This window comes from Columba livia, chromosome 14 (genome assembly GCF_036013475.1).
Source record: "Columba livia isolate bColLiv1 breed racing homer chromosome 14, bColLiv1.pat.W.v2, whole genome shotgun sequence".
NCBI classification, from domain to species: Eukaryota; Metazoa; Chordata; class Aves; order Columbiformes; family Columbidae; genus Columba; species Columba livia.
This window is the reverse complement of record NC_088615.1, coordinates 19,300,942-19,314,208: the sequence shown is the minus strand read 5'-3', so window position 1 is coordinate 19,314,208 and position 13,267 is coordinate 19,300,942. Positions and strand designations below refer to the sequence as shown.

The window sequence follows — 13,267 nt, the reverse complement described above, 5'->3', positions numbered from 1 at the left end:
TGCCAACTGTAAGCAACAGTATGACATTAATATTCGGCATGTTTTCTGATATTTGGATATTACTCTAAGTATTCCCAGCCCTAATACTCATATAATATTTGTGCAAAAACTTAACACTCGCCTCACTGTAGAATCTGAAGATCCAGTTACGATGACCCTCTCGTCGTACTGCAGACAAAGAACCGAGCCAGTATGTCCTGTTAATACCTTCAAACATTCCAAGCTTGTCTTGTCCCAAATCTGTTTAAAAACAAGAAGTAGAAATGGCTTACCATCCATTTATATCCAAGACTTGAACACTGTGACAACAGAGAAGGAAGGAAGAAAACCGGCGCTAGCAGGGAGAATACACAAGTAATTCACCTGTCCTCCCTTTTAGCTTTGACAGAACAGTGAAGTAACCAACCATCACAGAAGGACACAAGCAGCTGCCATTCCAAGGCAGAATCGCCCACCTACCTTTAAGGGAAAGGCGGAACAAAAGCATTTACCTTGATGGAGTTATCTCGTAGGCCACTGATAATCTTTTCATCATCATACTGTAAACAGTAGACACCTTTGCTGTTTTCGGAGCGGCACTGGATCCTTTGCAAGTTGTGTCGTCCGCATCGCCAGTTGGATTCTATAGTCTGAGAGGGGAAACAATGGGGAGCCAGGCACGACTGCTCCAGCACACACAGCAACCCTTCCACTGCTACACACGTCATCCTCAAAGTATGTCAAACTTGATCATGTATTTTCTCCCCACCCTAATAAAAACGCACAAAGCAATGAATTGGAATTGGGAGGTTGTTTGTTTTTTTTTATGACAAATGCTGTGTTTAGTGGTGAAAATCACAGTCAACTAACCTTAATGAGAATTTCCAAAGGAGCCGTTAGAGAGAGAAATTTTGTAACGATTCAGTTATCCCCCATGATTCCAGGACCATCTGACATAAGCAGCACAGATTAAAGCAGGAGCTCGTGTAACTAATAATGTCGCATCCCTGCTGAGCCCAAGGCAGAGCCTGCGGGAGTGCTGGGGCCTTTCCTTTCTTAACCCCTTAAACACTCAACATCTTCATTGTGAGAGACGTTTTAAGAGCCCTGACACACCTTAAAATCCACAAAATATTCCACAGCAGAACCAGAATGACGTCCTTGTTTTAATCAGCTTTATGACTCGTAACAACAACCAGGAGAGGATGCAGGCACAGAGCGGCACCTGCAGCACCTACACAGCCTGGGATGTTCCCGTCTTCCAGCACAGGCACTCAAACACAGCATTTATTTACTTATTTTCCTGGGTTCCCGCCCCAAATGCTGCATGGAAGCCTGGGAAGGAGCTGATCAACTGTCAGGTTGATTGGAAAAGCACATTGATAACTTTCAAAGCAATAGCAGGCACCTCTGCAGCCCCCCCAAGCCTGGAAAACTACTGAAATGCTTACTAAAGACAAAAGTGCAGTGCAGCTGTGACACCCCAATTCCAAGAAAACGTCTGCTCTGAGGGAAAACCAACCGATTGCTTTGTCCTCTCCACACATTTGCTCCTTCAATTGTCTCCCGTTATGCAATTTGGACAGGATTATACACAGTCGTAATACAAACCCGATGTGCCACAGGAATTTCTCTAAATCCTAAGTACTAAGTGATGCTCCTAGAGGAACATGTGGATAAGTTCCTTATCCCCTGTTGTTCTCTTCCAGTTTGGTGGGGAAGTTAATGAAATTAAGATAGCAAATCATCCACCAGTTTGGGATCCCCTTTTCTGGCCAGCTAGTGTGCTGCTGATCGTCAGGCTGGGAACTGGGCTTAAAACGTTCAAACCTGATGCTTGAGCTCAGCCTTGGACTCCTGCCCTGAAGGCAGCGGCTGCTCGCTGTGCTCAGCACGGGACGGAGGCGCAAGAGGAAGGACAGACGCTGCTAAACCTGAGCTCAACATTCATCATCTGCGCTAGGAGGGCAGAACCGCAACTCCTTAATTCCTTTGCCGCTACAGGCGCGACTCTCGGAAACTGGAGAGGACTGTAGACGTTAACAGCATGAACCAACGCAACTGTAGATCTGAAGGGAAGATATTGGAAAATGCAATACTGACGCTGAAGACACAGGAGATAAAGCATCACAGATTGGAGTTAGTGACAGTGACCACCGATAGCTACAGAAGGCACTAAGAACACCACAAATCAGAAACGTTGCTTGTAGGAGTTTCCCAGAGAAAGAGTCAGTAAAAGTTTGCTCACCAGACACGTGGGACACAAGCTGGCTTAACTCGTAGCTCATTATAGGAAGCTACTCAATAAGCTCGCCAGGAGGAAATATTGGCTTTAAATAAAAGAAACTCAAGTGTTATTTGTATCTGTGTGAAGGCACAATAAAGCAGTAAGTCATATGCAGGTGCACACTTGAATTCTGAGAATAGATGTCATTTCACTCAGACGGTATACGGCGCGGCTACTGTGGGAAAATACTTCATGTTTTTCAAGAACTTGTAAAATCCCCTTACGCTGCGTAAATTTTCAATATGCTGGGAAAGTAGCCACGATACACAGAGAATATACAGCAGCGGTTCAATTGGCAAGAGAGTGAAAACAGATGTGGACATACAGAGAAATAACATTATTTTAGATGACTGAATACGGCTGAGTGGGTGGGCAAACTGGAGGACCCTTGGAGAAGGAACATGTTTGATACGATACTGGCAACCGCATTAAAGCTTCTGGCTGTAGGAAATGTCTGGTGGTTACCGAATAGCGCAGCTCGTAAAGGTCTTCATCTGCAACCCCTTTCCAGGAGATATCTTAATAAACTGTATGTGCCGAGTAGGTGGGCATGTGGGTACAAGGGGGCTTATGGGCTGTGACAAGCACCAGGGAGTCAATGCTGATGACACCCATGGTTTATCTGCACATTTACAGTACCAAACCTAATACCGATATATGCAACACCCACCACTCTATTTTCTACAGATCCCCTCAAAGTCTCCAAGATGACTGCCTGTAAACCTGGGTTTCACAATGAAAAGCACGATGTTGCAGAACTATATCTCCTCAGTTCACACACACAGAAACACCGTCTCTGGCGCTTTGCTAAAAGCTGACGAGAGCAATAGCTGACATGAGCTGCACCACCAACACGGTCTGGCCTTACAAGGGATAAAGACCAAGAATGAGGCCAAAGCATCTGCCACATCAGGAGAGCCATTTGGCAGCTGAAGAAATGCATAAATGGATAAAAAAAAGACATGTAGAGAGAAAAGTACACGCAGATAATAGCCCAAGACGCAGAGGTATAGCCAAGCCTTGACCATGCCAGAATGTGTTCACTGGTACAAAGATGCACAGCAAAAAAGAGATGCAGTTCATCTGGATTAACACTTGGAACATTTGCTATACTTTGGAAGCGCTAAGGATAATGTACTAGGAACAGGATTTTTTTCCCATTTGATATTGTACACTGTGTTCAGTTCCTTGGCTTAACGTTGCATTTTTATTCTTGTGAATGTTACTGCAGAGCAGGAGGGTTTTTCTTAATCCCCAGAATCAAGGAGCTTCTGTTCCCTCTGAACACACACTCCTCCTGCGGCATGAATGGGGCAGGAGAAAAAGGGACCTACGCATTTGTTATGTTCATTAGGACTTCTCCTGAAGCATTAAGTATGTACACCAGGGGCAGTCAGAATCTAAATCCCTCTCCTTCACACGCTTTCTTTTAAAAGAAGGAAGAAATCCCTTCCTGACTCTGGCAGAAGAAAGGAAATGAACTTATGTCATGGAGGCGGAGTGGGCTTAATATTTCATTCATTATGAAGTTAAGAGGGTTCGATAAGTAAGGACAAAATGACAGCTTGGCCACAGCACCAGGCTCCCTGCAGCTTTGAGGTCTTTCCTCTCTAAGAGCTTTTGAAGATGCCAAAACCATTAGAGGGGGTAAAGAAAAAGCCTCAAGCTCTGGAAGAAGGATATGGGTTGCCTAGATCCGGGCTTGGATCTGGACTTCACCGCTGGGTCTCCAAGCTGCTGTCAGGCAGTAACGGCCAAAGAGCTTCGCTGTCTCTCTCTTGGCCTTCAGAAGAAGGGCTACGTGATGCTTATTGCTGAGATAATGTGATATAATAATAATATTGCTGAGATAATAACTGGACCCCAGGAGGCACCTGCAGTGAGCCAGCTGTCCTGGCATTGCCCAGCGGCAGGAACCGCTCTGAGCACGCGGGATCAGTGCAACGCAGCACAAAACGCGCCTGCAGCAGAGCCTGTGCCCAGAGCAGCCCGGGGACAGAACCTGGAGGTCAAGAGCATCAGCACGTTTCTGGTGAGGATCATCACTTCTGTAAACCGCTGGGAAGGAGCTGCTGGTGGGCAGGCAGCAGCAAACACAGCTAAAAACCCACAGAGCACAGGGGCTGGATGAGCGCTGGCGTGGGTGTTGTACAGGGACAGCGATGAAACCCCTGTGCCAAAGCAGCGCAGCTGAAAACCTACCTGCACCGCATCCAGCATCCCTCAAACGCCCCGGACTCAGACCGGCCGCATCACCCAAGTGACGAACAAGAAAACGGGGCGGTCGTACGTTCGATGGGGTTTACATCTCAAGGGATAGTGAAGAGTTTTGGCGGCGGGTGCGACGTACCCAAGGCCATGTTCACCAGGAGACGAGCACGCTGTCACCTCTGGCAGCAGCATAGTTTCATTGCCAACAGAACAGGCACAGGAGACAATTACAATTAAATATTGATTTTTTTTGGCAGAATTTGAGACCTAAAAGTTAAGTTCCTAATGTTTACAGCTGCTTAGATAAGATCCAAATGTGGACAATATAAACTGATGAAGTGTTGTCTCTTTCTGCATGCGATTGATTCAACATGTATAAAGCTGCTTAAAGGTCCACCAAGTAAAACTAGTCCTGAGTCACACTGTAACTTTGCCGGACCCTTTTAAAAATAACAGAGCAACCTTATGATGCTGAACAAGACAAATCTGGACAACGGAATCCACGCATCGCTTCAAGAGGAAAAGGAGACTTCAGGAGGTGCATTAAAGGCCAGGGACATACAAGGAATATAGGAAATCCCTTCGGAAGAAAGCTGGCAGTATAATACTGACCGTTTTATTAAGCATAAAGAACAGTGTTTTCTCTAAGTGCCAAAATGGTGTTATACACCAGAGAGCTTAGGTAAAAAAAGAGACAACATAAACGGAAGTTTCATACCTAGAGAAGAGTAATTGAGCGTTAGGACAGTCTCACTGCCCAGGAGGGCAATGCCTGACTTGCTGGAGGAGATGGAACACACCGCAGGGGCAGGACATGAGAAACTCGGGTGACTCCCATGTAAATCAAGCGTAAAAGCTGTTCTGGGGCCGTGCTGGGCCATCGCCGACCGCACCGGTACAGCTGCTCCCCTTCCCCAGGGAGGGGATGAAGGATCCTGGTGCGTCCTGCTCAGAACTGCGGACAGCAGGATGCGGATGGACAGAGCCGTCCATCCGCCCTGGGAGCGCTCTCTTCTCTGTCAAGCACCTCTGCAAACACAGCCACGAAGCACCACATCCCAAAAGAGATTCGAGGGCAGCATCTGATAAAAACCTTTCCATCTCTGCAGCTGCACGCCGTGATGATCACGGGGACATCCATCCATGTCTGGCTGGTCTTTCCTCCCATTTCCACCAACCAGGTAAAACACACTTCAGAGGCCACCGAATTTCAAGCTTTTGGGTTACAGATGCAACATCAAAATAAACTAACTTTGAACGGGCAAAGCAGTAGAGAAGTACTGCTGTAACTTCCAGATCTGGAGAGGAAATCTTAAAACTACAAGGCAACAGCAATGAAAACAGAGAGAGGTCCCTGGAGGTGCTTCACTGACACCTGGGCTCTGCACAACACCTGGCGAAGAACAATGCTGCTGACAACACTACTGCACCGTTTAGTTTCCACTGGAGACAATAACTGTGTTTATGCATAACACCGTAAAAATACAAAGTCATATTTAAACAGGTACTTATCAGGCCCTGTCAGGGCACAGGGGCATTCAAAGTACCCAAACAGGATCAATTATTCCCATTTTCAAACCTGCAGAAGAAAACCAGTAGTCTTTTATGCCTGTTTGTGAAAAAAAGCAGCTGCGATGTGGGCAAAGTGAATTAAAAACCATCCAAGTCGAGGATGCGCCCTGTGCAAGGGGTGTCTGCGAGGAGCCGTGTGCCCGGCGGCACGCGAGAGCACAGCCTGGGGCGCACAGCACGGAGTGCAGCCCCTGCCCCGTCCTGTCCCTGCCCCGTCCTGCCCCTGCCCCGTCCTGCCCCTGCCCCGTCCTGCCCCTGCCCAGCCTTGTAGGTCAGAAACGTCATCAGCAAAGCGCCTGTGGAGCAGAGATTTCAATCACAGAATCCCAGTGTGTCAGGGGTTGAAGGGCCCTGGAAAGCTCATCCAGTGCAATCCCCCCATGGAGCAGGAACACCCAGATGAGGTTACACAGGAAGGTGTCCAGGCGGGTTGGAATGTCTGCAGAGAAGGAGACTCCACAACCTCCCTGGGCAGCCTGGGCCAGGCTCTGCCACCCTCACCCCAACAAGTTTCTTCTCAACTTTCAGTGGAACCTCCTGTGTTCCAGTTTGCACCCATTGCCCCTTGTCCTGTCACCGGTTGTCACCAGAAGAGCCTGGCTCCATCCTCCTGACACTCCCCCTTTCCATATTGATCCCCAGGAATGAGTCCCCCCTCAGTCTCCTCTTGTCCAGCTCCAGAGCCCCAGCTCCCTCAGCCTTTCCTCACACGGGAGATGCTCCACTCCCTTCAGCATCTTGGTGGCTGGCTGAAAAAATTTGCTGACCAAATTCTCCACACGCAGGCGCACAGAATTCCTCCAGCATCATCATTACAACAGCACCAAACAAACCCATTCCCTCAGCAATCATACACTGCAATGCTCATAAACAAAGCTCTCTCAATGCCAGCAGTGAGAGCTGATTTTTTTCCCCCTTTCAAATTTCAATTCTAGATGTAAAATTGGAACTTTTTCAAAATTCAGAAGAACGCATAGTGCTGATCTGATGGCCTGGCACATTTTCCTAGAGTCTGCAGCAAAATCACATTGTAATTCCCATCTTCATTAGGTGGGCCTAAGTCTCTATGGAAACAAGATGAGGGCACTTGCCATGCGCCTAAAGATATGGGAACATGGATGAACTGAGTCTTCTCAGCTCATCAGAAGATATAGATACTTGTGCTAATCCTGAGAGGAAAACAGAACAGTTGGCCAAGTTTCACAAATAATATGGAAAAAATCCAGGGACATGGGGCTCTGGAATGAGCAGCATTCAGCTTCCCATCCCAGCAACGTGCCAATTAACACACGCCCAATTAAAACAGCTGCCGTGCACCAGGACACCCTGGGGCTGCACCCGGGCACGAGACGCTCTGCACCCGCCAGATCAGCTCCACGAACAAGGGCTTGAAAACAGCTCCAGCTTTTTAAAATGAGCCCCAAACAGGTTTTTGCCTTAAGAAAAAAAAGCTCCTAAGGGAGCCTGGCAGTTCAACATCTGCCTCGGAGACACGTACAATTACTGGAGCACCTCTCGTGAAATGGAACCTAATTAAATATTTGGCTTCACAGAGGAGGTGCAGAGTAACCACCTCTTTCCAAGAATTTGGTCTCAGATCTCTAAATGTCCTCTTGTTTTCAGATCCAGTGATTTCAGAAGTGCATTATGTTCCTAAAATGTGTTTGGCATGAAATAAACAGATATTGGCACTAATACATTTTCAGAGAGACCCGGGAACCTCACTCTGCCAAGTCCCTGCCCGTATCACCTTGCGGCTGCACGGACTGTTGACCCAACATGTAAATAGGACCCAAGGGAAACAATTCAAATTTGCTATTTATCCTTTTTCCTTCCGATTGTTAATTCAGGTTTTGGATTACTTCTCAAATTCTGACAGTCGATCCAAAGGACAGAGCGCGTTCTCCTTTGAACTCATCTCTACTCGCAACCCAATTTAGGGCCAGCCGCAGCAGCAGAATTTGGTTAATCTTTGTACTCCACTGAATGACAAGATTTTTGTGTTACATCAAATATATTTTACTGCATTCAAAAATCAAGTTCTTTGGACATAAACAGAAATGTTTTCTAAAAATATAATGATAGAAATGCTAATGTGGTAGCCTTTGGCTCATCGCTGCTCCCTAAACCCTGACCCTCTGACAGAAACACACAGATCTTATTAAAAGTCCACGCAAATATTTGAAGAAAAAACATTTTGGTATTCAAGAGATACAAAATTCTTCATCACAGCTGAGATGAAAGTCTTATTTAAGAGCTTCTGCATGTTGCTTTGAAAAAGGATGACCAGGAAAAGCAGGAAACTGAGGGAAAACATGACTTTAGAACTGCTGGAGAGAGTCCAGCGCAGCCACCAAGATGCTGAAGGGAGTGGAGCATCTCCCGTGTGAGGAAAGGCTGAGGGAGCTGGGGCTCTGGAGCTGGACAAGAGGAGACTGAGGGGGGACTCATTCCTGGGGATCAATATGGAAAGGGGGAGTGTCAGGAGGATGGAGCCAGGCTCTTCTGGTGACAACCAGTGACAGGACAAGGGGCAATGGGTGCAAACTGGAACACAGGAGGTTCCAGTGCAAGAGGAGAAGAAACTTGTTGGGGGTGAGGGTGTCAGAGCCTGGCCCAGGCTGCCCAGGGGGGTTGTGGAGTCTCCTTCTGTGCAGACATTCCAACCCGCCTGGACACCTTCCTGTGTAACCTCATCTGGGTGTTCCCTGACATTCTGGGATTCTGTGATTTAGGCTTAAAAACAGAATAAGGGGAGGAAAAGTCAAGAAGAATTTATAGCTACATTTTGTTGTTATTGTTACTCACCATCTACATTTTTACACAGTGTTAAAAGCTTCTTTTGACAGTCCTTTAGGGAAGCAATTTGTGAAAAACGTGTTAAAGAGTGACTTACTAGAAAATGTATAATTGACTTTTGGAAGCAGAAGAATGACTTGGCCCTTGACCATTACCAGAAACACGAACGCCTCTCTAGGCTGGAAACGTGGAAAACACCAATATGTCAGGAGACTTGAAGGAAACACATAAACACTGGTTCTTCCCCTGAATTTGGGCAAACAGGCTCACAATTACTTGTGCTAAAGTGGATTCAGAGGCAAAACCTCAGAGCTGACAGGTCAGGCTCCTTCCCGCGTCCCTGCTCTACCAACGGGCCATGGACAGTGTTGAGGTTACTTGTCGGTACCTTAAATTCTACCCAAGTGATGGACAACCAGTGAAGACCAAAGGTTTTTCACAGGTCTATAAACACAGGCACGAAGTGGAAAGCAGAGAACTAGAGGAGGTTTCCCCTGAACTGCCGTGTTTGACAGCAGATAACCCGACTCCGCACGTTCACCTTTATCACATCACCCGCCTGAGCACCAGAGAACGAGAAACCAGAACTTATGAGCTCAAACTCTGAAAGGAAGATAGCATTGAAAAGAGTACTATCAACCTGTTTTTCTTGACTTGCAAGCACTGATGTGCCTTCTCTCCATATTGAATACCTGAGCCCTTTTCAGGCAGTGAAGTGCAATTTTTTCCTCTTAATTGGATGGTTTAATAGATTCGCTGTTCTCTTAATGAAATTTAGATTTTCAAGAAACATATTCATCACTATGATATATTTTGGTGGTGCACTTATTCCCCACTCCCAGGTATTGAGAGACTGAAAATGCTGACATTTAACGCATTAGCGACAAGCAAAGCCCAAGGGTTTGGGCTTTTTCCTGCTTATTTCACCCTGTGAAAACCTGTCCACTTGAGGAGCTTCCTTCCCCTGCACTGTACCAGCACATCTACAGCAAAGACGTATTAAACAGCAGATGGTGACAGTTCAAAGGCTGAACGGCCTCACAACGTCTCTAAGGGACATTCCCATCTCTAACACTAAGAATTCCTATACAAATATTCCATTTACACCTAAACAAATGAGTTTCAGCAAAAATAACTTTTAAAAGCCGAGTTACAATAACGCTGAGCTCCCGCGGTGTTCCACAGCTCACAGGTCAGCTTTTCACACCGCTTTCTGCCCATTTTCTTTACTCAACAGTGCCAGAAACTTGCAGAAAGCACGAAAACATCACATAAAGAGTTCTCCTTAATCCCATGGGCCTCTATCATTGCAAAATCACTGTCGCTCCTTACAGAGAGGACACATCTCCCTTCAAATAATAAAATGCGTATCATTTAGCTCACAAGGAAATATCAAGTTTGATCTTATTCTGCCTGGGCTACATTTCATGCTTAGTTCTTTATCAGGAAATGTTTATAAATTGTGTAGCAAGGGTTATAAAAAAATACCTGAAAACTGGCTGTTTCCCAGCAGATACATTTTAGAGATAGGTTAAGAGTTGCGAATAGTTTTGTTTACTGAGTGCCGAGCGACACAAACTCTCATTTCCCATAGCAGAACGATTCCATTAGTTCACATCTGTCTTAAACATCAAAACACCCGTTTCCCCCACTCATGAATTTCAGAGCAATCATTTCACATCCATCACGTGGTTGAAATAAATCCACCACAGTCTGTAGTACAACCAAAGAGTTTTGCGGTGCGTACACAGCAAACTGAGCAAGGCATCTTCTGCTCGTAGCCAGAATACCAAGGTGATCCTGATTTACCCTTTTAAACCAAGTGAGCGAGCCCAACTTTGTAACTCAAACTACATAAGGAAAATTTTATGTCAAAGAATAGTAATTTCTACAGTGCATCAAGGTCCTTCCTGCGTTTATGTATCAGTGTAGGACTGATTGTTCTCATCAAACCACTGGAGGGGGAAAAATAACTCCACACCCTGGAGAAAGCTGCACGTGCAACACTGAGTGCTTGGGAAGTAACGACTTACAACATTTTACGTGATTGCTGTTTCAGGCATTAACCCTCAGATCACTTCTTATTAGAACGTTCAGCCATATGTGGAATAGTCTTGGAGCAGCAAGTTTCCCAAACCAGCTATCTTATTAAAATCCAGAGTCCCAGGAGAGTTCAAAATAGTTTTGAATGCAAAGAAGAGGGTGTTAAGCAACACGTCAGTGCGTGGCGTGCAGCAGGAAGTTGCTGAGGGTATTTTTTACGTTGTCTGAAGACCCAGAGCTCACAGAGCAGTGGTGATACAGATACAATGATACGCTTCATTGCTCCAACATGCACCAGCTTTGAAATGCTGACAACGTGCAACGTTATTTCTCTGCGGATATTATATATCAGAAAACGTACCTCTATATCCTGTATTATCTTTGGGTATAAGGACCTGTAAAATGAATTTGGGGGGCCGTCTGTTGGTCTGTTTTTAAACAGGTACTGATCCCTAGAAAGAAGCAGAAATATTGTTCAACTTACCACAAAGAATCCAAACTTTAAAGGAATCCAAAGTCTGCACAGAACAAAACCTCATGACATATTCTCATGCAATACCTGTAAGAATTTTTATTATTGCCGTTAAGACCCTTGTGACTTTACAATCTGACAGCTTCATTTAAAAATGTCCAAGACTAAAAGGATAGCAGGGCTTTTCCTTATGGTTTTCCATGTTAGGGTTGGCTGCTTTGTGAGGCTTTCAGCCAGCAGGGTGCCGTCCTCTTGCATTTTCCTGGGCACACCACTAGAGAGCACAGAATGGCAGGTTTCTACAGCAGAACACACATCTCTTCACCTACCGCACAGGACCACAAACATCAACGGTTTCCCTTTGAGAGGTGCCTGTGGCCCAAACAACTATTTTACATTTTAAGCAAAAAAATAGTTCAATTGGAGATAAAGCCCCACAAAACATTATTTTGCCAGTTTTTGTGAGTTGATTCTAATTGTTAGTTCTCCCTGAGAAACAGAAATTACAGATTTCCAAGAAGGCAAATGTATCCTGTCCTGTATCCAAACCAGCGTGGTGAGCAGGACAAGGGCAGTGATCCTTCCCCTGTGCTCTGCATTGGGGAGGCCACACCTGGAGTGTTGTGTTCAGTTCTGGGCCCCTCAGCTCAGGAAAGAGATTGAAGTGCTGGAGCGGGTCCAGAGAAGAGCAACAAGACTGGGGAAGGGACTGGAACACAAGCCCTATGGGGAGAGGCTGAGGGAGCTGGGCTTGTTTAGTCTGGAGAAGAGGAGGCTTAGAGCTGAGCTCAGCACTCTCTAGAACTACCTGAAGGGCAGTTCTAGCCAGGTGGGGATTGGTCTCTTCTCCCAGGCATCAGCAATAGGACAAGGGGGCATGGGCTTCAACTCTGCCAGGGGAAATTGAGGCTGGAGATGAGAAAGCAATTCTTTGCAGAGAGAGTGGTCAGGCATTGGAATGGCTGCCCAGGTTGGTGCTGGACTCACCGGCCCTGGAGGTTTTTAAACTGAGACTGGACATGGCACTTAGTGCCATGATCTAGTAAACGGACTGGAGTTGGACCAAGGGTTGGACTGGATGATCTCTGAGGGCTTTTCCAACCCAGTCCATTCTGTGATTTGCAGACAGACTTACTGCAAGAAAGCAAGTGGCGCACAGCAGGACAGGGGACAAAGCCAAAGGGCAGGTGACAGTTTTTGCCCACAGCAGAGATCAGGGTGACAATACCCACCCACTACGAGTTCACCGTTAGGGAAATGTGCAAAGGAGAACGCTATAAAAGGTGAATATATTTCTCAGCAAGGCACTTACCAACCCCTTCTCTCCGACAGCCCCTTCCAGAGCGGATCTGTGCGTACCATCCTCTCAATCAGCTTTTTCCAGAGCATCCCCTCCGAGATGACTCTCTGCCACTCCTTGCACACCAGCTCTGCTGCGCAGAGCGACCTGGCGTCCAGATAGGAAAGGATGTTTTCTGCTATGTGATCTAAGCCTTGCTCTGCAAAGAAATAAAGGCAATCGAAACGTCAATTGCTGCGCAGGAAACTACTAAACAAGTTTTGCAAGACATTCATAGAAAGCCAACACAGCTTTAAGGCACTGGAGCAACGTGATAACTTAATCACTACACACAGAAGCACTGGGTACAAATTAATCCAAACAGGCACAGCAAAAGCTCTCTCTTTACTCCCTTCCCAGCACAGTCTGCCTGCTGGACGGTCCCATTTCCAGAGTGAGAATGAGCACAAACCCAAATCCAGCACAGTGTGCAAGCAGCAGAAAGCGTTTTGCTTCTCCTGGACACACAATCCTGGACTTTTTGAGCATGTAACGCACTGGGCTACGTGATCCAAAACCGAGATTATCTTCAAGCAGACGCTTTACTAAGCAGCTGTAGGAAAGA

The 13,267-nt window shown here is 46.3% G+C and overlaps 1 protein-coding gene across 5 annotated transcripts in view; it reads right to left on the bottom strand.

Annotated features, from left to right (window-relative positions):
- Nucleotides 1-13,267, bottom strand: part of FBXW11 (F-box and WD repeat domain containing 11) — a 70,419-nt gene that overhangs the window by 10,213 nt on the left and 46,939 nt on the right. For all 5 annotated transcript variants that reach the window (XM_065030380.1, XM_065030381.1, XM_065030379.1 and 2 more), the window contains 4 exons: nucleotides 12,676-12,862; nucleotides 11,253-11,343; nucleotides 492-629; nucleotides 122-240 (listed from right to left, as the gene is read on the bottom strand). In XM_065030380.1, coding sequence (XP_064886452.1) covers nucleotides 122-240; nucleotides 492-629; nucleotides 11,253-11,343; nucleotides 12,676-12,862 — 535 coding nt within the window. The remainder of the gene's footprint in view (nucleotides 1-121; nucleotides 241-491; nucleotides 630-11,252; nucleotides 11,344-12,675; nucleotides 12,863-13,267) is intronic.